The sequence below is a fragment of the Sapajus apella genome, unplaced genomic scaffold, assembly GCF_009761245.1.
Source record: "Sapajus apella isolate SASKATOON/1434 unplaced genomic scaffold, GSC_monkey_1.0 scaffold3, whole genome shotgun sequence".
NCBI lineage: Eukaryota > Metazoa > Chordata > Mammalia > Primates > Cebidae > Sapajus > Sapajus apella.
The window spans coordinates 9,391,529-9,417,539 of record NW_022436943.1 but is presented as its reverse complement, the minus strand read 5'-3'; the positions used below and the strand labels follow the sequence as shown (position 1 = coordinate 9,417,539).

General features: G+C 35.1%; 1 protein-coding gene across 3 annotated transcripts in view; it reads left to right on the top strand.

The window, feature by feature from the left end:
- SLC26A7 (solute carrier family 26 member 7) overlaps positions 1–26,011 on the top strand; it is a 193,189-nt gene that overhangs the window by 136,218 nt on the left and 30,960 nt on the right. For all 3 annotated transcript variants that reach the window (XM_032249456.1, XM_032249457.1, XM_032249452.1), the window contains exons 8-14: positions 814–961; positions 3,346–3,459; positions 12,189–12,266; positions 13,280–13,375; positions 20,054–20,160; positions 21,247–21,313; positions 24,371–24,508. In XM_032249456.1, the coding sequence (XP_032105347.1) occupies positions 814–961; positions 3,346–3,459; positions 12,189–12,266; positions 13,280–13,375; positions 20,054–20,160; positions 21,247–21,313; positions 24,371–24,508 (748 nt within the window). The remainder of the gene's footprint in view (positions 1–813; positions 962–3,345; positions 3,460–12,188; positions 12,267–13,279; positions 13,376–20,053; positions 20,161–21,246; positions 21,314–24,370; positions 24,509–26,011) is intronic.

Here is a 26,011-nt window from a genome sequence, read left to right as displayed (position 1 = left end):
GCTTACATACTGGGTATTAGATCAACATGAATTCTCTTCCAGTTTTCTTCCACTATTGCCTGAGAAATTTATTTATTTATTTACTTTTTGGGTGAGTCTCCCAAAGAATCATCAGGGATAAATAAATGATGATACTTTGGCCCAAGTGGGTTTCAAAATACCATTAGACAAGGGCTGAGTATTATTTGAGAGAGATGTCTTAAACAGTTCTTTGAAATGAAAACACAACTATGGTCCTGTATTTTGAAACAGAGGTTTAGCTGGAGCCTTTATACGTATTTTTCTTTATGGATATAAGGCACAGTTAAGTGTACTGTGAAAGGATCGAGTTAAAAACATAATTAAGATAATGAACTCAATGGCAAATTTGGGAATTAACTCAAGAATGCTAGCCCACAGTAAACCAGTGTTTGCATACAGCACTGCAGTATTCAAGGGAGGAAATGCAGTCTTCAACACCAGCCAAATAAATATTTGGAAGGGTTCGAATGAAAGAACGCTCCAGATTTGCTTTTGTTCTAACACAGGAAATTTCTGTCGAGTCAGAGTTTCTGTGGTGTAATCTGAATTCCCTGGGCGTAAATGCCAGTTAAATGCATGGAGCTATCCCTGTGGTGTTCCTTGTAATTTTGCTTTTCTGCTAAATAGTGTTGAAAACAAAGGGCTTCTAAGGGCAAGACTGCTTGGTTTTCTCATGAGTATTTCACTTAGTCTATGTCAACTTCAGAGTCATTACCACAGTTAAATTCATTGCAAGTTGCTACAGAAATTACATGAAGTTTGATGACTTCAATATGGTCTTTCTTTCCACAGAATTCCTTCACCTAGAGCTCCCCCGATGAGCATCCTCTCTGCGGTTATCACAGAAGCTTTCGGAGTGGCACTTGTAGGCTATGTGGCCTCACTGGCTCTTGCTCAAGGATCTGCCAAAAAATTCAAATATTCAATTGATGACAACCAGGTGGAGTGTGCCCCCAGCCCCTCTCTACTCCATTTGTATCATTGCACTGTGTATTCCCAGATCCTAAAAATGTTGAACTTATGAAAAATAAAACTTTCCTAACTCTATAGCAAGAATGGGTTGAGCAAAACAAAGAAAAATATCTAAATCATTCATAGGAAGCTAAAAACCTGGCATTGATGGTTCATAATACTTTTTATTTTTGTTAAAATAAATGGCATCATGATGTTCTTTTTGATTTGTTTTTAGGAGAGAATTCAAACATATTTATCATTGCATGCTAATGTTTAGTAATTATGGATTTCTAAGTACAAATAAGACTAGTATTAATCTTAGTAAAGAAAAGCTAAAGGAGGTGAGGGTCTATTTGAATACCAGAAGATGCAGATTATACTGATCATATTTCTGAATACACTTTTGCCCATGTCCTGTCATGGTCCTACAGAGCTGTACTGGTCTGCAGAGAAGTTGCAGTGCAGCGGTTTATGAATATCAGTCTGCCTATGTGCACATCTCAACCTCACACTTTGTGACCTTAATCTATGTGCACCAATTTCCTCATCTTTAAAAAAGATTTATTCATTCCACAGATTTATGATGAACTCTAATACATAGCAGGCACAGGTCTAGGTATAAGGGATGCAATGGTGAACAATGCAGACCATGTCTTTCTTTTACTCGAAACCTCCCAGTGACTTCTGGTCACACTCAGAGTCACAGCCTCTCTCATGGCTTACAAGGCTCTGCATAACCTGCTAATACCCTTTTCCTCCCTGGTCTTACACCCTTTTATACTCTGTGCTAGCTACACCACGTTGCTTCCCCCTGAACCAACTAGTTATGCTTCTGGCTACAGATATTTGCACTTGCTGTTCCCTTTTCTGGGAGTTCTGTTCTTCTCTCTGATACCTGCTTAGTTGCTTTATTTATTTATTTTTAATTTTTGTTTTCTAGAGACAAGGCTCACTCTCTTGCCCAGGCTGGAGTGAGTGGCATGATCATGGCTCACTGCAGTCTCAACCTCCTGTGCTCTAGCCATCCTCTCACCTCAGCCTCCCTAGTAGCTGGGACTACAAGCATGCACCACCATGCCTGGCTGCTTTTCTTTCTTTTTTTTCTTTTTTTTTTTCATTTTTAAAACATAGGGTGTCTTGCTATGTTGCTCAGGCTGGTCTCAAACTCCTGGCTTCAGGAGATCCCCCGCCTCAGCCTCCCAAAGTGCTGAAATTGTAGTGTGAGCCGCTGTGCTCAGCCAGCTTCTTTATTCAAATGCTCCTTTCTCAGGGAAGCCATCTTTGGTAATCTAAAATCTGAAACTCCAGATTTACCCATGCCATCCTCAGCTTTGCTTTCTGTACTTATCTTGTTTATTGCCAGCATTTGCTTTCCATGACCACAGCTCTATAAAGGGCAGGAATATTTGTTGTGCTAACTAGCAACAGCAGACACAAAAATACTATTAAGGAGAATTTGCAATAATCCAAGTGATATTTGATGACTTGGACTAAATTGTAGTGATGGAAGAGATGGAAGTGTATGGATTCTGGATTCGATATGGGTATCATCTGGGAAAAGAGGGAGCAGAAAAGTCAAGAATAACCCGAAAGCTTTCAGTCTAAGCATTTGGGACTTGAAATAGGGAAGAACATAGGAGAACCAGGTTGGGTGTTAGAAAGCTGTAGCACAGTTTAGTAAGTTGGAGATACCTGTTAGCCATCCAAAGGGAGAGGCTGAGTAGCAGATTGGCTCTACAGTCTGACATTCAGAAAAATGGTCCAAGCTGCAGATAAAAAATTTATAGTTGTCAATGTGTATTTGAGTAGCTAAGAGGTAGGTAGAGAAGAGAAGCGGTCCTCCAATATTTAAACTTGGTTAGATGGGAAAGAACCACAAAGGACATTTAAAAGTGATGGCCAGGGAGGTAGGAGGAAATCAGGGACATCCTAGAAGCCAAGTGAAGGAGGCTTTAGGGAAGAACAAATGAGCAAATATGCCAAATGCTTCTTTCAGGCAAGGTCAGCCAACAATGAATCATTGGTTTAGCATTGTGAAGGTCATTTGTGGAGTGGTGAGAAGAAAAACCTGATTGAGGTGACTTAAAAATGGAGGAGAAATTAATGGCATAGAGCAGTTAAAAAAAAATAGAATTTCCCTATAAGGTTGTTATGAGGATTCAATGAGTAAAGTGCTTGAGAACAATTTCATGCTTATTGTAAGCACCCAATAAATGTTAGCTATTTGTATTGTAATTCTTAAACCCCAACTGGTGGGGAGAACAAAATCTGAATACAAACAAGCCACATTATGTGACAAATTGTACCTGCGGTCTCTAAAAGTCGATTGTGATTAAGATATTATATATTCTCTCATTATGACTCTTGCAGGAATTTTTGGCCCATGGCCTCAGCAATATAGTTTCTTCATTTTTCTTCTGCATACCAAGTGCTGCTGCCATGGGAAGGACTGCCGGCCTGTACAGCACAGGAGCAAAGACACAGGTAACCGAATTGTTCAGCAGGGGCAGAGGACTGCTGGGCCTTGGCTCCCATTCTCAGAGAGTGGGAAGAGCTAGCTTCTCTTTAAAGCCCGGAAACTATTTTCACTTCTTTAATTTTTTCTAAGTTGCTGCAAGAAAGACCTTCTCTCTCTTGTCTTTCTTATAAATGACACTTCCAAAAGCTGAGGATTCAACAAGCAAACTAAAACATTCTGTACAAATTGCAGCTTTATGCTCAGCACCTTTGAGGCCAAAGCTCCCTCTACTGGTGGCTCTTTTTAATTGAAATGGTCAATATGACGTTTTCCCATTTTTATTAATTTCCTTTAAATAAATAAAATCCATTATGTGAAAAAAATCAATCCTTGACACTGAAATTTCCGTCTATAGAGTTATGCAGGTATTTAAGTGTGTAATAAGATATCTGCACATATTTTAGGTTAAGCAATTATATTTTTTAGGAACCCAAATCAATTTGACATGTATTGAGAGCCTGTGATATACCAGGCATTCTGATGGGTACTGGTAAGATGATGAGGATGATTACAATCATGGTGATGAAGATGTTGCTATTGATGATGATGGTGGTAGTGATGGAAAAGATATTGAGTTTGTGTCAGGCATCGCTTGTCATACTTTTGTTATAAATGAACTTGTTTAATCCTATGAATAATTAAACCTTTAATGGTTTAGACAAACTTATGAAGGAAGTAATTATTATACTCAGTTTCTACATGAGAAAGTTGAGGAAAAGAAGATTAAAGTAGCTTACCCAGGTCATAGAGGTAGTAAATGGCAGAGCTGGGGTTGGAACCAGATAGATTGACTCCAAAACTTGCATCCGTAGTCACTGTTTCTTATAAGAAAAACCATGTGTATCTTAGTATAAAAAATTAACATTAACAGTTGTTATTAAAACAATTCATATTTAAATAGGAATCAAATGAGAACTTCTAAAACATTATATGTGCTGATTCAAACATTCATTGGGAGTCTTCCTTATTAAATACTTTTTTAGGTTGTAGAATAATTGATTTTGAAAAGTATGTGGTTCTTGACCTTGTGGGCAAGTGGTCAACAGATATTAAAGTATAGCATAAGGGCCGGGCGCGGTAGCTCACGCCTGTAATCCCAGCACTTTGGGAGGCCGAGGCAGGTGGATCACGAGGTCAAGAGATCAAGACCATCCTGGTCAACATGGTGAAACCCTGTCTCTACTAAAAATACAAAAAATTAGCTGGGCGTGGTGGTGCGTGCCTGTAATCCCAGCTACTCAGGAGGCTGAGGCAGGAGAATTGCCTGAACCCAGGAGGCAGAGGTCGTGGTGAGCCGAGATCGCGCCATTGCACTCCAGCCTGGGTAACAAGAGTGAAGCTCTGTCTCAAAAAAAAAAAAAAAAATATATATATATATATATATATATATATATATATGGCATAAAACTAATTAATAAAATTCATAGCAGTGTATCATACAGTACATGAAAGGAAGCAGTAACCAATGCTGAATGTATTGTAATTTGACAAATAATTGCCACAGCTCATCAACTAAGAAGTAAAATTCTCATTCACCCTTGGCTATGTGACACAAATAATCTGATGTACTTTTACACAGCTAGGATTTTCAAATGTAGGGTCATCTTTTGTAGAGGTATAAACAATATTTTTGCAAACTATACTCTCAAATCTTTGTGATCTAAATTGAAGGTTTAATTTGCAGTGAACTTAAATATCATTCCCTACTCTGATGACTCTTCTATCTGTAAAATCCCAGAATCCTATAGCAGTTTTTGTTTTGAAAAAAAATTTTTTTTTTTTTTTGAGCCAGAGTCTTGCTCTGTTGGCCAGGCTGGAGTGCAGTGACACCACTATATCTTACTACAGCTTCAAACATGTGGGCTGAAGTGATCCTTTCACCTCAGTATCCAGAGTAGTTGGGATTATAGGCATGCACTACCACACCTGGATTTTTTCTTTTTTCTCAATTTTTAGTACAGATAAGGGTGTTGCTTTGTTTCCCAGGCTTATTTTGAACTCTTGGCTTTCAGGGATCCTCCAACCTTGGCATCCCAGTGTTGGGATTACAGGTGTGAGCTATTATGCCAGCAGAATTCTATGGTAGTTTCTTCAGAATGAATGTATTAGGCTTCTCTCTTCATTAACGGGCTCAATAAACATAGTGAGTGGTTTGCGGTCAGGCTGTAGAACCTGGGCTTGTGCCTTAGCTTCAACACTAGTTAAGTGACTTTGCACAACTAACTTGACCTCTCTGGTATAAATAGACTTGGCTGTTAAAGTAGAATTATTACAACAACTAAAAGAGTTAATAATGCTTATTTAACACGAAGCTTGAGCACTAACTGTCCTTTAAATGTTAACAATGATCATTGATTTTATTATTATTATTATTAGAAAATAATTAAATGTTTAGAACCCTTTTTTAACATTTAATTTTAAAACATCCTGGTATGGTTGAGACACAATGACACAGTTTTCTAGTCCAAGTTGCTCCTTTACCGTGCGATAGGATCTTGAGCAAGTTAACATATTCACTTATCACATGGGCAGGGAAGGTTGAAATAGAATCTTTGAAGTGTTTCTACTTTGAATGTCTTCCATATCTGGGATTTCCTTAGGCGTTTTCCTGCTTTTCAAATTACTATCTTAGTAATAATAAAATTATCTGATTAATCTTTGTGACCTTTAATATCAAGTGTCTGAAAGAGAATAGTTTGAGAAAGCATATACATATTTTTAAATTTGGGATTTCTTTTTCACTTGAGTTGGGTATACCTATGTTTGAATACGGTTGGGAATAAAGCAAAGCCCCTTCTCTTCTCTGTTCTGGAGGCCACAAGTTTGAATGACTAGAACAACAGAACATTTCTAAGGATGTTTTATTTAATATATTTTCTTCCTGCATGGTATTCTATTCATCAGACTTCAAAAGAAATGAAGGAAATCTGACAAAACACTAGTCCAGGGGAACAAAGCTCAGTGGCAGAATATTTTCATGCTCCTCTGCTTGTTGAGATGGTTACTAATCTTTTCAACAGCTCCCATTAAATTGCACAGGGAAAGAATCTGATTTAATGTGCATACTCAAATTGAGGATGCTTTCCCATGGTAGTCATTTCAGACCTTTAACATTGCAAGTGTTAAGTTTATGTGGGTAAAACTGATAACTGACATGTTTCTGGAAAGCACGAGGCAAACCAAGCCTTAAAAGTTTTGTTCTAAATAGGCTATTTGTGAAAGCAATTTTCTATGTGACATGACTTCACAAAACAGCCACTTAAATGGCTCTGACTCTCTTAGGGACTAGATTTATATCCTGCAAATTGACTAGACGACAAACAATCTTCAATTTTTAGGCTAATGACAACCAATCAATGGATCAGTGACAATCATCTTACATTTGTTAATGAATTTATCAACTGACTTTTATTTGGAAACATTCCTGGTATTTCTATAGAAATGTTATTTTTGTGGAAAGTTATCTTTTTAAAATGCAAATTTGGTCGTGTTATTTTTGCTTAAAGACCGTATAAGACATTGCATAGGTCTTGGAATTGAGACCTTTCTGCTGTCTACCAGATGCTGAGTGCTTCCTGGCACAGCCTCCTCTTGGCCTGTTCTCCACCTCATTCTCAGACCTAATCCTTCTCCAGCCCTTGAGGATTCCAGTGTCTGTTCCCTTTGTCTTTCCCTTCCTCGCTATGTGAATTTCTCCCATCCTTCGTGTCTCACTGCCACTTCTGGGTCAGTCGTGTTCCCCTTTGTCAGCATCCTTGGTGCTATTTGACATTAAATGTTCATTAGCGTGATTATGTGATCGATGTCAGCCTTCTATCCTTGACTTAAGGCTACTGGAGAGCATCAAAACCTTGTCTGGTCTGGTTCACTGTATCCTCAATGGCTAGCCCAGGACCTGGCACATAGTGGGTGGTAGATAATTACTACAGAAAAAAATGAATGATAAATGAGAGCTTCCAATAGCCATAAAAGAAAATACTGGTTTTGCTGACATTAGAATAGACTAGTCAAGCTGGACAGGTTTTTGTTTTTATTGCTATTTAATATACATTTACTGAAAATCCCATTTAAAACCTGGCTTAGGATCATATACTTTAGAGAAACTCTATTGAACAGAAACATAATGTGAGCTACACAGATAATTTAAACTTTCTAGTAGCCACATTTTTTAAAGTAGAAGAAGTTGATAATTTTAATTTTATATTTTAATTTACTTAATGGAGTCAAAATGTTATTTTAACATTAATGTTATTTCAAAGTTAATAATTTAAACGTTATTAATGATATTTTAACATCTTCTTTTCTTGGTACAAGGCTTCAAGATCTGGTGTGTATTTTAGATTTGCAGCATACCTTAATATGGACTAGCCACATTTCAAGTGATCAAGAGCCACACGTGGCTGTTTGACAGTGAATTTAAGACAATTTTATATACAAGTGAGTTGATGATAAAGTCTTTCAGTGCTTTAGAAAATGAAACCAAATGTTTGGATTGGAACAGCAAGAGTTACTGATCATTTAATACCAAGTGCCATGGTCACCAGAAACATTTCTATCCTCTACATGAAGAAACGCGTTTTACAGTGAGCCCCTTTAGATGAGACACCCAAAGCATGCGTATCTAAGAAAGGCCTTTGGGAGAATAAAAACACACAGCTTAGACAAATAGCAGAAATAAATGTTACATTTCTTCCTTCTCTCCTTCCCCATAAAGAACGGTAAGTACGGAGGGCGCTCAGTGTCCCCTGGTTTTCTTTTTTTTTTTTTTTCCCATTTATTTATTTTATTGCATTTTACATTTTGGGGTACATGTGAAGAACATGCAAAATTGTTGCATAGGAACACACGTGGCAGTGTGATTTGCTGGTTTTCTTCCCTGCATGCTTCTCTTCACTTCCAACAGAGGAGGTCCGCTGGTGCTCTGCAGGGAGCTTGGGAGGCATGACCAGGAGGGTCGAGGGACTGCGTCTGCTAGACAGGCAGCTCAGCCACAACTGAAAACAACAGCTGGCATGTTTTTCTGCAACACTGAGATTGTCGCTGCATTCTAATTTGCCAAACTGTATTCCTTTATTCTTTCAAAATTTGGTTCATTGCTTTCATCTCTTTTAAAACCTTAATCTAGCTTTAGTTACCCAATGTCCTCTTTCTTTTTTTTTCTTTGTGCCTTTTCCAATCTCTTTTGCCATTCCACTACTTTCTACAAGACTGTGCATGCAGTGCGGTCAGGAATGACTTATGCATTCTCTGACAACTACTTAGGAAGTAAATTACTGGCATCTCCCTCTACTCCCAACCAAATATATCGGTATGGATAATAAAAATGCATGCACGATCATCTTTGTAAGTAACATACAGCATGTAAAACGATTGTTTGAGAACATAACAAGAATAAGATATTGACTGTTTCATCCTCTTTTATACTGAATAAACTTTTAAATATCAGTAGTTATGATTTTCAAGCAAAAATATATTTGGACATTTAGTTAGTATGACATGGAAAGAAAGTTAAAGAGTAAAATCCTAGTGAGTGTTTGCTCAATGGATAATTCTGTGAACACTTTAATAATTACAATAGAAGCCAACCTGAAACTTTTAAAGAAGCTAGTTTTATTTTGTTTTGTTTTCTGAGATTAAAAAAGGAACAAACTTGTCTGTTTTGTTCTGGTTTTAACTTGTTTTTCAAATTTTTCTTTAAGTAGATCAGAGAAATGCAAGAAAATACCACCTGATATGCAAAGTAAAAGATGTGAGGAAAGTGACGATACTTGAAAGATAGCTTAAGTGGGTTGTTATAGAATCCTGAAGTTAGAGAATTCTATTTTATACATGCAAATATCTGATCTTAATTTGAGCTGTTTTTGAATTTACTGAGTTGGCCTATTATGGAATGATGGCTTCCATTGCATAATCGCAAAGATTTTTTACAAATCTAAATTTCAGTGTCCTGACTTCTTTTTTATGGAGAGAATGAATATCAGTATTTTGAGAGCTGTGAGGGCAGACACTATAATATCATCAATTTCCATGACTGAGGAGTATATACGCTGAGGAGAGCTAGTAAGAGTTTCTTGTCTCATTAGATAGATAAACTTATCTTTTGACCAAGGGCATCAATAATGATGAGGCAAGTGCATTATGGGAGGTAACATCACTTACTTGCTTATGGTCTATTTCATTGCATGACTTACCATTTAAGGTAAAGAAATAGTCTTTTTCACCCATAGTTTGTCACCCTTTGCCAAATAAGATCCATTTAACTCTTGACTTATTTTGACTACAAGACTGAAATTATGGTTTAATTATTGTTGATGAACATGCAAAGCACCATGTAAATAAAAGATAAATGTTATTTAGAGAATAGCCCACATGTAGTTGCGATTTACTATTTTTAAATAGAATTATTTAGTTAGATTGTAATTTCTATAACAGCTTTAGTGTAGTATACTAAATTTGGGAATCTTAGAATGTATTTGGTTTTCTCAAATCTCAGTTCACTATATATTCCATATTACCTTCATGCATTCGAACTCCCTAGCTCCATGATCTTGGCACTTTGCCTCTCTGTCTCAGATCCTTCCAAGTAGTTGCAGCTGCAACTGTTCAAAGTTCATTCTAGCTCCTAAGATTTAGGGTTTTGGTGTTAGGTACACTGTAAGAAGAGTCCCACAAAAAGGGTATGTGCCATTGCCTTTTGTCTTAAAATTCACCTTAGCTGTTGGTATTTTATTCTTTTTATGTAAACACGATTTGCTGAATCACTGACTGAGCTCTCTGCCTGGATCCTGTGAGCTGCACTCTGACACCTACCTCTTTACAGTCTAGTAGAGTGACAGGCATCTTACTTTATTGATAAAAAATTCTTATGTAAAATTACCAATTACTCCTAAGTGATCAATGTAGTGACAGTTTGGTGTACTATAATTTCTTATATGGGTAATCATTTAGTTTCCCTAGTGATTTAATTCCCAAAAAGAATTGCTTTTCCCCTTTGTATGCTGAAGAGTGTTCGTGACAAGTTGCACAAAATAAGCAAGGGAGAACAGACTCCCTCAGCCTCTGCCAGGCAGGAAAGGCCTGATCGTATGTTCATTCGGATGACTCCTTGCTTAGCAGAATAATTATAGCTACTCCCAGTCCACTCTCCCTCTTCCCATATACATGTATTTTGATAGTAACAGGCTCAGGACAAATGCAAATGCTGGACTGACCCTTGGTGTGAGCATGTAAGCAATTGTTATAGATCTCTTCCCAGGTTTCATTTTTTATTAAAAGTCTGTTTATGGAGGTATAATTTAGATATAGTAAAATTTATCCTTTTAAGTTATATGGTTCACTTTTTTGAAAAATATATTGTTGTATAACAAGTAAAATTGAGATATAGAATATTTCTATCACCTAAAAAGTTTTCTCATACTCCTTTGTAGTCAATTCTCTGCCTCCACCTCCAGCCTCTGGCATTCTATAATTTATCTTTTTTGGAATGTCATGGATATGAAATCTTATAGTATGTAGTCTTTTGTGTTTTGCTTCTTTCATTAGCTTAATAATTTTGAATTTCATCTGTGTTTTTTAATTGCTGAGTTGTATATTATTGTATGGATGTACTGCAAATTATTCACCAATTGGTGGACATTTCAGTCATTTAAGATTTTGGTATATATGAATAAAGATTCTGTGCATACATATTTAGGTTTCACTTGGGCATATGTTTCATTTATCTTAGTCCTGGGTCATAAGGTAAGTGTATGTGTGACTTTATAACAAACTGCCAAACTGTTTCAGAGTAACTGTATCATATTGTATTCCCACCAGCAATGCCTGAGAATTGCAGTTGCTCGGAGTTTTTGCCAGCCTTTGATATTGATTGTTTGTTTATATATATATAATTTAAGCCATTCTACTAGGTCCAAATTCCCTTTGATATCTCCACAACGATATTCTAGGCATCTTTGTGGCCTTGTGAAAGTCTTCTTTTTTCTTGTTAGGAAGACGTTTTGGCCAAGTGTTTTTATTAAGTCCTGAACATTTGCTTCTGTGAAATCAAGTTCACCATCAAGTGGAACATGGCTATAGGAGTCAGGTGAATTGAATTGCCTTTTGTCAGCAGGCTAGTTGGTTAGAACATGATACTAATAGCTTTTCAGGATTAATAAAATTAAGTCTGTCCCACTGCCAGAGATCACTCCCATATCCCGTATAACTACTTCATAACTAGAGCCTTTACTAACAAAAAACTCCAACGAGGGTAAATGCTTCAGTGGAAATTAGCACAGAAACATCCTCAGCCACATATTGGGTTATTACTCAACCCCCTACAAAATAAGGAGGGGAGTCAGGCTAAACAACAACAGGCTAAAGAATTTTTAATTGAAATGTCACTTTCACTATTAAACACAAAAGCCATCGCTATGATGTGTGATAAAAGTTGATGGTGTCCTATTTCTTTGTGTGGAATTGCTTTTCTCTCATCACTGACTTAATTTGATTGCACTAGTTTGTCAGCTGTCACATTTGGCTTCCCTCAGCTGCAAAATATAGATAATGACAGTCTAAGCAATTTAACAGTTATGTGCCAACATTTTGTTTCTTCTAATCAAGATAAACTAAGAATTATCCCCCAACCCCATAACTTTGGAATAATAAAAAAGTTCAAGGCGTTCTTTTTTCTTTTTGTCTGTCTTGTATTTTACAGGTGGCTTGCCTAATATCTTGCATTTTCGTCCTTATAGTCATCTATGCAATAGGACCTTTGCTTTACTGGCTGCCCATGGTACAGTAGTGCTTTTTCACTATCTACTTTTTAAAGTTTCATAAGAATCATTGTATATAAAATTTCTTGGAAGTATAATCTTAACAATCCTACATCTAGAACCCATGTTACAGAGGTAAAGTTTGAATGGGGGAGGCGTGGAAAAGCTACCGCATTTGAGGCAGGCACGGGAGGGGATACCATGGCTGTTTTTCTTGACTTTTTGTCTCTCACATAAGAATGGCATTATGGAACTAGATTTATTCTGTGCTCATCTGGAGGGTGGAACTAGGCATATTCTGTTATAAGAAGTAGACTTTGGAAGCATTTTACCAAAACTTTGACTGTTAGAAATATACATGTGCTTGGGCAAGGAAGTAGGAAACAAAATACAGCTTCCCACTGTTGATAAATCTGTTATACAAAGTGACTCAGAACATTAGTGCCAGTGCTTCATCTTCTTCTTCATAAGCTGAGGCACCAAAGTAATGCAAAACACCGGGCTTAGGAGAACTAGTCTCCATCCTTTGTTATTCTAGTTCTTCATGTGTGTAGTGAGAATAAACTATTTCCATGGGAGGATCTTCTAATAATCAAGTTCGCTTTTCAAGAGCATTATAAACATCTTCAGGTGAAATCAGATAATTGACATTTAAGGCAATTACAATAAAATATATGATATACACATTTAATTTCATGCAACAAATACAATTCAAACAAATGACTGTGAATACGTATAGTTAAGAGGGCATTTAACTTCACAACATTCACCCTTACAATTTACTCATTTTCTTTTTGTTCTTGTTTAGAATTGTACAAATATTACCTTATGAATTTCTAGAATATATATTATATTCCTAAAATACAATAATGTTTAGTTTTAAACAAAACAAATATTTCTGTCATCTTCTAATGGGTGACTGCTTTTCTCTATTAAGTACTTTAAAAACAAAATGATAAAAATACCTTGGCCCTTTTAAATTTAAGTTAAAATCCTTATGTTGCTTCTTCTTCAACTTGTATTTTATTTCTAGTGTGTCCTTGCAAGCATTATTGTTGTGGGACTGAAGGGAATGCTAATACAGTTCCGAGATTTAAAAAAGTATTGGAATGTGGATAAAATTGATTGGGTAAGTAGAAATTTGACCTAAAATCGTCCCTCTTTAACTTAAGCCTATGTTACCAAGTAAGCACTAATACTTTTATTTGCAGAAAATAGATTTAGCCATTTAAGACTTTACAAGTTACCATTTATTTCTTCCAAAGTCTTAATAAAAGCATTAAAATATAAATTGTCTTCATAGGAAACAGAAAGAGAATTTGGTTAAATTTCGATGATTGTGTGGTTTAAGAACTTGTAAAGAAATGCTGATAATTTGAGTGGATTTGGAATGTCCAATTTACAATATGAATTTATTTTGGCAGTAAGACTTATCAGGAAAATAGACACTAATAGAAATATGACAATTTATAACCTATATGAAAAACTATCATTAATCACTGAGAATGTATGCTGCATGAATATAGGGTGAACCTCTTAATGGTGACCACTTCCATTCTAAATACAAAAGGTCTCATGAATTGCCTTTTAAATGGGTTATATTAAGAGGACCATTGCTTGACACAGGTTAAAATATGCTGAACCATAATAAAGTGTGATTTCTACTAACATAAATAGCATCCTGATTCTAGATAATCCTATCTATGCAAGAGCAAGCCAGGATTCTCTCCCTCTCCGACATGGAAAAGTATTTCATGAGTACCCTCTGTTTAGATCTATTATGACAGTTACCATATTAAATGTAATTATTAATATTAAATATACATTTTCTCTTCTTCAGTTACTTTGAGATAGTTTGGGATATTATTTATCCCAAACTACTGGGTACCTACTTTTATAATATTCCTCCTGGCGCTCAATATTTCTGAGCTCCCACCAAAGTACAGTGCTGGGTACCATGAAGAATGTGCAGAGAACTACCCAATCCCTCCAGACAGTTATTTGTACAGAAAGTGGACACAGAAACAATGACTTACTATGTAAGCCAGGATAAAACATGACTTGGAAGGAAAAGGAGTAGCTTAGTTTTGGGGAAAATAGAGGCAGGGGCATTTAATTTGGACTGATCAACATGGAAGACTCTCACAGAAGAGCTGAAATATGAACTAAGATGTGAAGGAACAGGATTTTGTAGGCTGAACAAGAGGCCAGAATTAACCATGACCTTCTAAAGGTGATAGGTGGCTCATGGAAACAAAAAAATGAGAAGATGCAAACTTATTTAACAAGCTACTTGATAACCCTATGATTAAGATATTTCTAAGGAACTCATTGATCATATAGGAGGCAGCAATACCATATTGAAAAGGGTAGAGAAGATGTCAAGTAAGGCTTTAAGGCTTCTACTAGGAAGTGATTTCTAAGTTGAGCATTGAAGAGTGAATAGGCATTACCTGGAGAAGAAAGAAAGATAACCACATATGCAAAGATATAGAGATGAGTGTGAAAATCTCTGTCTCTGAAAATCAAGGTATTTTGCATGGGTAGAACATATAGTGTGAAGATGGGAATAGTGACAGATGATGTTGGAAAATTTGAATGGGTTGGATTAGGAAAGGCTACTCATGTCTTACAAAGATGATTTGATTTCATTCTGAAGACAGTGAAGCATCACTGAAAGGTGAAATAATAATAAAATGTATGTATTGGAAAGGTCACTTGAGTAATTTGAGGAAGACAGATCAAACTGGTGAAGTATACAGCAATTGGAGCACTGCTTTAGCCATGCAGGAATATAAATGAGAAAGGCCTAGACCAAGGCTGAGACCATGAAGTACAAGAGAGAATCAGATAAAAAATATTAAAGAGATTGTATTTGTTAGTCCTCACCACCAGTTCATTATATAAAGTGGATCAGCTGGAATAACTTCTGAGTTTCTATTGATGAACATCAGTGGGGGAAGATGATATTATTCACTATGTTATAGTATATAGAAAATTCTATTGTCTAAATGCATTTAGTGGTTACCTTTAGTATTTTTGAAAAAAAAAAAAAAGAATTCTCATACCTGAGTTATTTATTTCATCCGTTTGTTTTGTGTATGTCACCACATAGTCTTCCAAGAACCTGAGCTATTTTATGGTCCCAATATCTGCCTGTTTTCAAGCTAGAAGACAGTTTTTCACTGAGTGTAAAATGCTTTCTCTCAGGTCTTTTTAAACTCAGCATTATTTTTAGACATTGAAGGATAAAGTAGAGAAATCACAGGTCAACATATTTTTGTTGTTGTTGTTATTTTAAATAAGGTTGTTTTTCTAAATAGATGCCCAATCAAGTTCTTTCTTCTTACTCATGAAGTTTGGTAATATTATCAGAATATGACTGTGGTTGAGCACTCAGTCTCAGATTTCTGAGCATGACATAACCTTTTGATCTTGTAATCAAGAATTATTTATAAATTTTTTCTTCTAATCTGAATATTTTTTCAAATCTATGTGTTCTGCTCTCTTCTTAATGAATTTTGTGTTTATTTTTACTTTGATTTTCTTCATATCTATATATTTTCCTGTGTTTATTTTGTTTTTCTGTGTAAGTAATTTCTTTGGACTAGTCACGTATCTCTGACTATGTGTTTCTAGTTATAATTTTCTTTTTAATTTTACATGGCTTTTATCTCTGTAATGCTTTTATTTTCGCTCAATTTCTTAGTCTAGTCTGCTTGCTTTTTATCTCCTTCTGTTTTTCTCTTTTTCCATTTATCATTCCTTCTTTGAATTTATATATTTATTTTTAAGATTTTTTGTCCTGAGATTATATTACCTATTATATATCCAAATCTTTCTTTTGCCTTTCATTTATTATTTATTTCTTTATTTTTCTTATTTCCATGAATAGGGCCCTTGTTAATTTGTTTACAATTGTAATGTATTTTTTAGGGGACCTATTTACTGGAAAACAACATAGGGAGGGCAGGAGATAGGAAACGAGGTAGAACAGCCCATAGTTCTGATTTAGATAATTGAAGCAAAGCCTCAGAAATCACAGTTTCACTGGTGATCTCAGACTGTTGTCATCTCTCCGTTCTTCATCTTGTTTTACTTCCGGCAGTCACCTTTACTTAGGAAACCAGGGTTGTAAGTGATACAAATGGCCTTTCACTCTGCAGTTCTTTGGTAACAAATAAATCTCTGTGAGTACATTTCCTGTATCTCTTGTAGCCCATCTCTGACCTTAGAACTGAGAACCTGTTGCCCCTAATTTTTCAGATTATTGTATAGAACTTTCAGGATGCTGGCATTTATGCAACAACTTATAGTTTATTGAACCCTGAGGATAATTTTGTTGGCTTCTAGTGTCCTCCTTGATTATCATCCAAAATTTTACAGTATTTGGCAAGTCTGTATCACATTTTGTAGTTAGGAGTTTTGACCATGTTCTTGTTTCATTGATGCTGATTTTTTTCTCTTCTATATTCACATTTTTATATTGTTTTGGGTAAGATTTTAAAAGAGGAAGGTTGAGTAAAAATGCTTTTAATATACTCTCTAAATCTGATATCCAAATCTATACTCAGAACATTAATTCTAGCAGCAGTATGGCAAATGGTTTACAATGCACATCATAAAAGCAGACAGCTAACTAGGAGACTGTCAAAAGAATTGAGGAAAGGAACAGTGTGAACTAAGGTATCAATAATTTGAGAAAAAGAATATGGTTTGAGATATTTTTTCTTAACAGTTTATAGAATTTGTGAAATTATTGGACAAGTAGATTAAAGGTGAGAAAAAGTAAAATATGATTCCATAGCTTCTGATTGTAGTGTATTGAAGAATATTAGTGTTATAACTGAAGGAGAACATTGGAGGAAGGACAGATTCTGGGATGAAGTTAATGAGTTTGCATTTGGACATGTGAAGTTTGAGGGTGTTTGATAGTTGAAAAATTGTTTAAGAGCTTAGAATTTGTAGTCTCCTACTTAGAGGTAATAGTTTAATACTCAGAATAAGTAGGCAATATGGTGTTGGCAAAGAGTAATATTGAGAAAGGTGACATGGATATGGCAGGTGCATGATGATTCAGTGGGACATTGGGTTTAGCTTGACAATAGCCTTCTGTGGTTGGAGTGGATAGGTATCTCTTAGCTGTTAAGGGATTCAACAGTGAAGAGCCATGGATTATTGGGTTGTTGAGGACAGCATTCAAAGGATTATTGGATTATTGGGCACAGCATTAAAAGTGTGAATATTGCACAGACTTTTGTGGATATAGGCTATATACCCAATAGGTATAATATGTCTAGATTATTAAATAGATGAACTATACCTAGAATATCATGGAAGTAAAATTATATAAGATATGTGTGTGTGTGTATAAATTAATTTAAAAGTTTAAAATTTGAAATATGTACATAGTCATAGCATGAAAAATTAGAAACTGTTGCATCTCATATTTTTTAACAGTTTAATACTGACTCTATTTTGTGTTGTTGGTCAAATCCCTCTTTGAAGTAAAGAGAAAATAGGGCTCCAAATGGAGGCTCAACTTGTTGGCTCAGAAATGAGTTCGAATAGCTGAACATTGGATATAAAATTTGGATTTAAAAATTTAATAATAGGGGTCACCACAGAAACAGACAGTACAATAGATAGATTAGGGGGAAGTGAGGTAATTTAGTAGCTGTTAAACTGTACTTTATGCTGATGTATTTTCTACAAGGACAAAGGATTGTGTCTCCTACTTAAGGTCAACACGGGGATTAGTTTGTGTTTGGGGACTATGAGTGCCAAATAGGGAGGAGAGCAAGTAGGAACACATAACGAAAAATAAAAAAATAGGGGCCCAGGAACCAACTAATTCTTGATAACTGTGACAACTAGCATTTGTGTCTTTAACAGGAATTATTCCAAATTCTGTTGGGATTTATTCTAACCAATGGAACTGTTTACTGGTCTATGTTAATAATTTCCATTTGATACTTTTTCAAAGTTATAAATGTAGCCCCAGGAAATAAGGAAGCATTTGGAAAGCAAAACTTACTTAGATGATGTTGTGGGAGAGTAAATATGCTTTAAAAATAGAACCAGATGGTACCAAAATTTCTGGTTGCTCTGATGAATTCTGGCCTCCAGGCTCTATGGTTTTCTAAGTGGCAGGGACCAGGATCCTTAGTTCCCTATGCCATATTGAATCATGGAAGATGGCCTAGAGGAATTAGACTTATAAAGCTTTTGGTGAGGTATCATTCTGCCACACTCAGGCAGATTCAGTCAGCATTTGAGAATGAGTGAGACTCAGAGTCATCATGAGAAGCCAAAGTAATGATCAAAAACTTGAAGCCTAATTTTGTATGTGATTAAGTATAGCATAATACACCAGAAAGAAAAAAACACACGCTATGTAAATGGAAAACTCAAATGACTGACCGTTCTCCTGAATAAAGAAAAACCATCTCAGTGTCCTAACCTGAGATGGCAAGCTGGGAGTGATCTCAAAATAAGTAATAACTTAGCATTACATTTGTAGATGATGGATCTTAACATGAAATTCATTTAAATTGAATTTTCTTTTTTACTCCAGAATGTTTGCTTGTCCTGTATCAAAATTTTATCCATAAAATTCCCTACATTTGCTTCCAAGGGCTCAGCTTTTCGAAACAACCTATTAAGAATCACTCAAATTCAGTATAGATAAATAACCAAGACAAAGGAGAAGCGTTTCAAGAAAAAAAAAACAAAAAAAACCTTTAGAAATATTTATTTCAGATTTATCTGAAAAACAGTTGCACTCATTCCCTCCCCAAGATTCTATGTTATTTTTAGAATATAGAAAAGTTTCTAACTTTTTCATTTGTGTATGGAATAGAATTATGTTTTCAGAGATGTTTTAAAGTGATAATATAGCTATTGGGACAGAAATAAATTTAGAATTGCATTCAGAGGCAAAGTGATGCAGGTTTTGTGGGGAAAGAGAAAGGTTAAAATGTTCCTAGTTTATTGTTTGATAAATCCAGGATTTAGTGTTTACAAAATATAACCTGGACTTTATAAATTATTTTGCTTTTAAAGATATTTTTCAGCACTAAGCTTAGAAATGCCAACTATAGTATAATATCTTGTTGCAAATTGTAATTTTAAGTGGTGAACAAAACTGCAATAACTTTGGTATTCCAACTAAAAGAGAATTATAGCGTCATGTAATCTTTTGAAATGTTCCCAAGAACTAAGTTGACTCTGACATTTTAGCTTTCACAATGAATGGCCCCTTACAATAAAATTATGACAATCTTCATAGTGATTGATCTAAAAGTGATATTGGTACTGAGTGACTCGGTCATTTTAAAATTAGGCTTCGTGAGCCTTATGTATTAATAAAGAACATTAGTTGTTTTTATAGCAATCCTAGAAGACAGAATATTGTTGGGAATGACCAAAAATCTGTACACAATTGCTTGTAATAATATTACATTAAATGAGAAGGCAGTGGGAAATTATGGCATGCTTTTGAACCAAACACATCAACCAACTATTTACATATCTTAAATAAAGTGTTTGTTGGGGATTGAACTAAGGGTTGGCAGTATCTGGAAATAAAAGAAACTTTCCTCCGCCTTTGCTACTGAGAGTCTGATGGAACCAGAATTTGTTTCTATATTTCTCAGCTTCTGTTTACCACTTCTTAAGTAATATTTTCTTGCTGAGAGGTCTGGTCACAAGAATGTTATAGAATATGATTGTGAAAAACTTAGCAGTCATGAGAAAGAAGTGGTTTTCAAAGGATCAAAACTTCTGTTTCTTGTTTCTCTTTCAGGGCATATGGGTCAGTACATATGTATTTACAATATGCTTTGCTGCCAATGTGGGACTGCTGTTTGGTGTTGTTTGTACCATAGCTATAGTGATAGGACGCTTCCCAAGGTAGGATCCTGTCTAAATGTTCTATGTATTCTGAGACAGCAGCAAAATATATCGTTACTTGCCATATGTTACTTGCTAGTTACTTTTATTTCTGTGTAACATATAGTACTACAATCTCATGTTTTTCTTGCTGTCGGAGAATTAGGGACAAAAAGATAAGAAAATGTTTTATCTGCAAATGATATTTAACAATGTTGGTCTTAATGAAGATAAATAACTTATCAACATTATAAAATAGAATATATAAAATCTTAAAATAAATAAACCCCTTATACTGTATTATAGAGAGATTTGTTTAAATTAAATGAAGAGAGGTAGTATCTAATGATGTACAAACCATTTCACAATATAATTATTGGGAAAATTAAATGACTTCAGAAAATTTTATTTTTCAGAAGCCAGATTAATCTATATATCTATCTATTTTCTAGATAATTTATTGAGAAACACATTTTCTTTTTTTGTGATTTTACTGAAAATTTATAAATCATTCCCCAGTCTGACCAATTATTTTTCTGCTTTACAAAGTATTCATCTGGGAATAATGTTTTTACTTACTTCTCATCCATCTCTCCCTTGAAGTTATTTGTGAAATAATGTATTCTAAAAAAATATGTGAAATAATGTATTCTAAAAATATTGTTTTATCTCTATAGATTCTTTCTTTGTAGAATTTATATATTTGGATTCAATATTATCTAGTCCTATCTTGCCATTGATTCTTTCTTTTCCTGCTTTTCATTAAAACAATATTTTATCAAATACTGCATACTCTCTTGCCTTTTCTCTTTTATAATTCTTCTTTACTAATCCACATCTAGTAGCTTGGAGAGTTAGGGTTCTGGGCACCCAAATGTGGTAAATTAATTTTATTATTCTTTATTTAGATGCTTCTGTTGTTAACCTCTATCCCCGAATATCCATAGATATATAGATTTACCAATGTCCTCTTATGAATAAATGGGTTATAGAATCTAAATCATTTCAGACACATTCTAGTTGTTAAACGACTAATTTTGGTTTCTTCATTGTTTATATAATGATAAGGAAATGACTTGTTTTATTTTCTACCTGGTTTAATTTTAGAGCAATGACTTTGAATATAAAAAACATGAAAGAAATGGAATTTAAAGTGAAGACAGAAATGGAGAGTGTAAGTTTAGTTTTCTTTTACCTTTATGCAATTGTTAATAATTTTGTGGGTGAGATAATTTTAAGATATCACAAAAATTAGATAAATTATGTTAGTTAACAACATGATAGCTCTTTTTAATTAGTATAAACTTCCAATGGTATATATGTAATCACAATATATTTGGCAAACAACATGCAACAAATCCACAGAACAAAAGAAAATCTATTTGGATTCAGCATTCAGATAAGAGCATAGCATGGTTCCCAGAACAACAGTTCACTGTAGAATCATGGCCAAGGTTGATTCAGGCATTTGGACACCTCTTTTCCATTATTGACTTGCATAAAATAATCAAACTAAATTGATAGTCTATTCTGAATTAAGTCATGGGGGAAGATAGGAAATAGGAAAGGGAATGAAGCAAATGTGATTCATGGTATTGCTTTTTTTTAATTTTAATTTTTTTAACTCAGTCAATGAGACTGTATGTTAGAAGAGGGTAATTCAGTCCAACAGCTACAGAATGCCAGTAGCATTGGTTTCTTGCACAGTGGGCATCTTTTTAAGGAAATGCCTATGTAAACAGTCTTGCCTTGTCCATGCTTAGGAGAGCCAATTGATTATGTCTGAATTCTAGTTTCTTGTTCTAAGGGATGACTAAAACAGTTAAAGTGAGGGGAAAAATGTTGACTTGAAATACTTTTGCCAATTAAAAAAAAATTGCCCTCATTTTGAACCTGCTTTGTAAATGTTTGGCTAACCTTTTTCCCTTTATTTTTCACATGCACTTGTTTCAGTATCTCATAATTCCCCTAAGGACGAGAAAACTGGCCTCCCACCAGAAGGCCCAGTGTCAGGGTATTTCCAAATAGACTGGAAGTAGGAAGTAGCATCAGGAACCCTCTGCGACACCCAAGGGAATGGCTTATGTTTTTAATACTATGGAAAGATTTGTTTCACAGAGAGCTATTTGGGTTCAGAGCCTTCCAGAGTGTTCCAGGCTCAAGTTTTCCACCAACTTTGCCTTTCTTTTCTTTCCTTAATTTTTCCATGGGAATTTAGTACTTGTGCAAAGTCCCAGACTGACTCCTGGGCCCCTGAAGTCCCCTGTGTATCCACACCACAAGTACACATGTATTAGCCCCGACCTCCTTAGCTTTGAGACTGAATTTGGCTTTGGATTTGACTATTTTCAGCTTAAAAAAATCACTGTTTAATAAATTCTGTCTATTCCTTAACTTCTTCTTGGGCTAAACATGTAGTGAAGTAAATGAGGGGATGTAGGAAGACAAAAATGCTAGAAATTTCTCCACATCTTTAAGTCTTGATTGGTTCCAGTCTAGTCACTGACCTGAATAATAACTGTTTCATATGGAGATTTTAATTTTATTAGAATATCACACCTATCTTAATTACTCAAGGTTTTGTATAAAAAATAAAAGGAAAAAGACTAATATGAAGCAAGGTTTGAACATAAACTCTTAGGTGGAATTTTCAGCTAACTTAAAATAATCTGTCATTTATCTTTTCCATATATTCATTCTTCCACCTCTTCTTCGTGTGAAGTGATCCTTCCTGATTTGAGAGCTCTCTTCCTATTCAGTGAATTCCACCCCATTGATAATTTCCTTTCTAGAACAATTTGAATCTCTATTCTTTAACAAATACATTTTTTTTTCATATTAAAACAACACATTGGCACAATCACGTAGTGCAGGGCGTCCAATCTTTTAGCTTCCCTGGGACACATTGGAATAATTGTCTTGGACCACATGTAAAATACACTAACACTAATGATAGCTGATGAACTAAAAATGATTGTGAAAAAATTCTCATAATGTTTTAAGAAAGTTCACAAATTTTTGTTGGGCTACATTCAAAGCCAAAGCCATCCTAGACAGCATGTAGCTCACGGGCTGTGGGTTGGACAAGCTTGATGTAGGGTGATTAATGGGTCAAGCTAAGCTTTGGTGCTTTGAGGTGACTAATGTGACAGTCCTAAGAATTACTTTTTATTTTTTGTTTCTAAGAGGTTTACTCTTGACTGAACATTAGTTTGGCAACTTAAGGTTTGTTTGTTTTCTTGAATTATTTGTTGCAAATCTCCTCAGTTTCCAAAGTTCAATCAGTTTTGTAACTGTAGGAACATGTTGAGATTTTCTAGTTTAAAAATTTACCTCATTTTTGGATATAAGGGAGCTAGGAGAGGTTAAATGAATCGTCCAAATTAACGTACTTAATATTTTATTTCTTTTACCTTCTACCCTCTGCCTGTATGCGCTATTCTTTGCTTCTACTCTTCTATGGAAGTAAAGCCTGGAAGAGTATTGCTTTACTTAGTTGTTAAGGAGTTGTCATTTTGTAGAACTTACCCTCCTTCTATTAGTAGGTCAAACACTTGCCCCAAAGGTCATAGAGAAGACAGTTTTAGGTGCACATCACCAAGTGATGGGAAGATGACCAAAGCAGACTTTTTCTTCTTCCTTTTTGCATCGCTCACCACATCTTGGGAATCCAGTGTCCTAGGCCTGCCCAAAGTCCAGTTATACTCCTAGGACTACATCTAGGTCTGCGTCTTCAAATTATGACTGTTAGTTACTTGAAAAGTTATATTTCAGCTGATGGAAGGCTATGTCAGTATGAGGTAAAGAGCTGATGGTTGACCCTTTAGGATACATTTTCATTAAAAAAAAACTGATGGTTAAGTAAATTAATTTTTAATTGATCAATTGAATGAAAGAGGTACTTTTGAAAGCATAGGACTTTCTGAAACTCTTTGGATAGTTTTGACTACTGTCTGCCCAAAACCGGCCTGAAAGGAATAAGGGCCACTTTCTGAAAAGCTGCCGACTTACCTTGCTATTATTAATGTTCCTTGGTAAACAGGAGGTATATATTTTCCCTAAGGAAGTGTGAGGTTACATTAAGACCTCTAAATACATTTAAGTAATAAAAATGTTAATTAAGCAATTGCTCATACAAGTGAGTGACATTTAGACCTGACTATACTATTGGGTGTAATTATCCATTATTTAATTCAGAGTTCTGAATCTGTTTCTTTTTCTCCTCTAAAAGGAAACCCTGCAGCAGGTGAAAATTGTCTCAATAAACAATCCACTTGTTTTCCTGAATGCAAAAAAGTTTTATACTGATTTAATGAACATAATCCAAAAGGAAAATGCCTGTAATCAGCCACTCGATGATATCAGCAAGGTAGGATCAGTGGTTTGATTAGAATATCATACTACATGTAGCTTTATATCATGACACTAAAAATGTATCAAGCAAATAATAATACATCACACAAATGTTTTGAGACCTCTCCCTTCGGCAAAACCTATTATAGTTTTTATTTGATTCTTTTTATCTTTTAGGTAATCACTCTCTTTCTTGTCCATTCATTCATTTATTCAGCATATATTTAATGGACATGTGTCATGGGTACTATAGCAGTGAGAAGAATAAATAAGAAAAATAATCTAATTTAATGGATCTCTTAACCAGCCTTTAAAGGATCTTTTTTTAAACCAAAAAAAGGCATTAGATCTAACTCTAAAAGTGATAGAATATAATAAATGACTTCAGAAAAGCATAAACATGAAAATATTATAAAATTCTAGAATTCGTTACTCCATTTATAATGTCAATTAACAGAGATATTGAATCAAATGTGCATCAATATGATTTAATGTAAATAAGCCATCTATTGTCATTTGAATCCTTAAGCATTCGGTAATGTTAGGAGTGTGGACTTCAAAGCCAAGATTAACTGCCTGTGACTCCTCTAGATCACAAGGATCTTTTCTTTTCCTTGTGTCCTTGAGCTACTTATTCCCCGGTCACTCAGGTACATAGAGGATCTTGACCCTCCTATTTCTGATGTCTAAGAAGCTGTCCTGAACCACATTCCTGTCCCTCATAGCTTCACACTTCTGCCTTTGGGCCTTATCCTAATTTGTACCATATTAGCCTAATATACAAGATAGATATGTAATGTACAGGGGCCCAGTGCGAAATGAAAATGTGAAGTCCCTTGTTCAACAATTATTAAGAATTTCAAAATGGTGACAGAATATTATTAAACCAGATTTGATACCCTTCTAAGCATGGGCACCTTTTGGGAGGAAAACTATGGGGGCAAAGTGTCCTTCTCATCACATTGTATCAAGGGTACCTACAATTAACATGATTTATCAACATGTTTACTCTACCTCGATCACCTGGATAAGGGAGTGTTTGCCAGGTTTCTCCACTGTTAAGTGACTCTTTCCCTTCTCCCTATTCCGTGCTCTCTGGAAGAAAGTCACTATGTGCAGCCCACACTAAAGGAGTGTGAAGTTATGATCCACTACCTTAAAGGTGTAGTATCTATATATATTATTTTGAAATTCTTTTGCATGGGAGATTTCAGATGAGGTATTTTTAAGAGGAGGGAAAGGAAACTCAAATTCATTGAATATCTCTCAGGGATCAGTCCCTTGAATAGTGCTAACTTAATCATCACCAGTCCCGAGATTTAAGTGGCATTATCTGAATGTTATGTTAAAAAGGAGGTACAAATAGAGAGAGGTAAAATAACCCGATGGAAATTGATTATACCTGATAAACTGTAAGAGTCAGACTTAAAACACATAAGCTGTAGCATTGGCTATCAAGAAGATAAAACGAGGTTCTCTAGTCAGCCTTTAAGATAAAAACTGATTTCATGAGACAAAC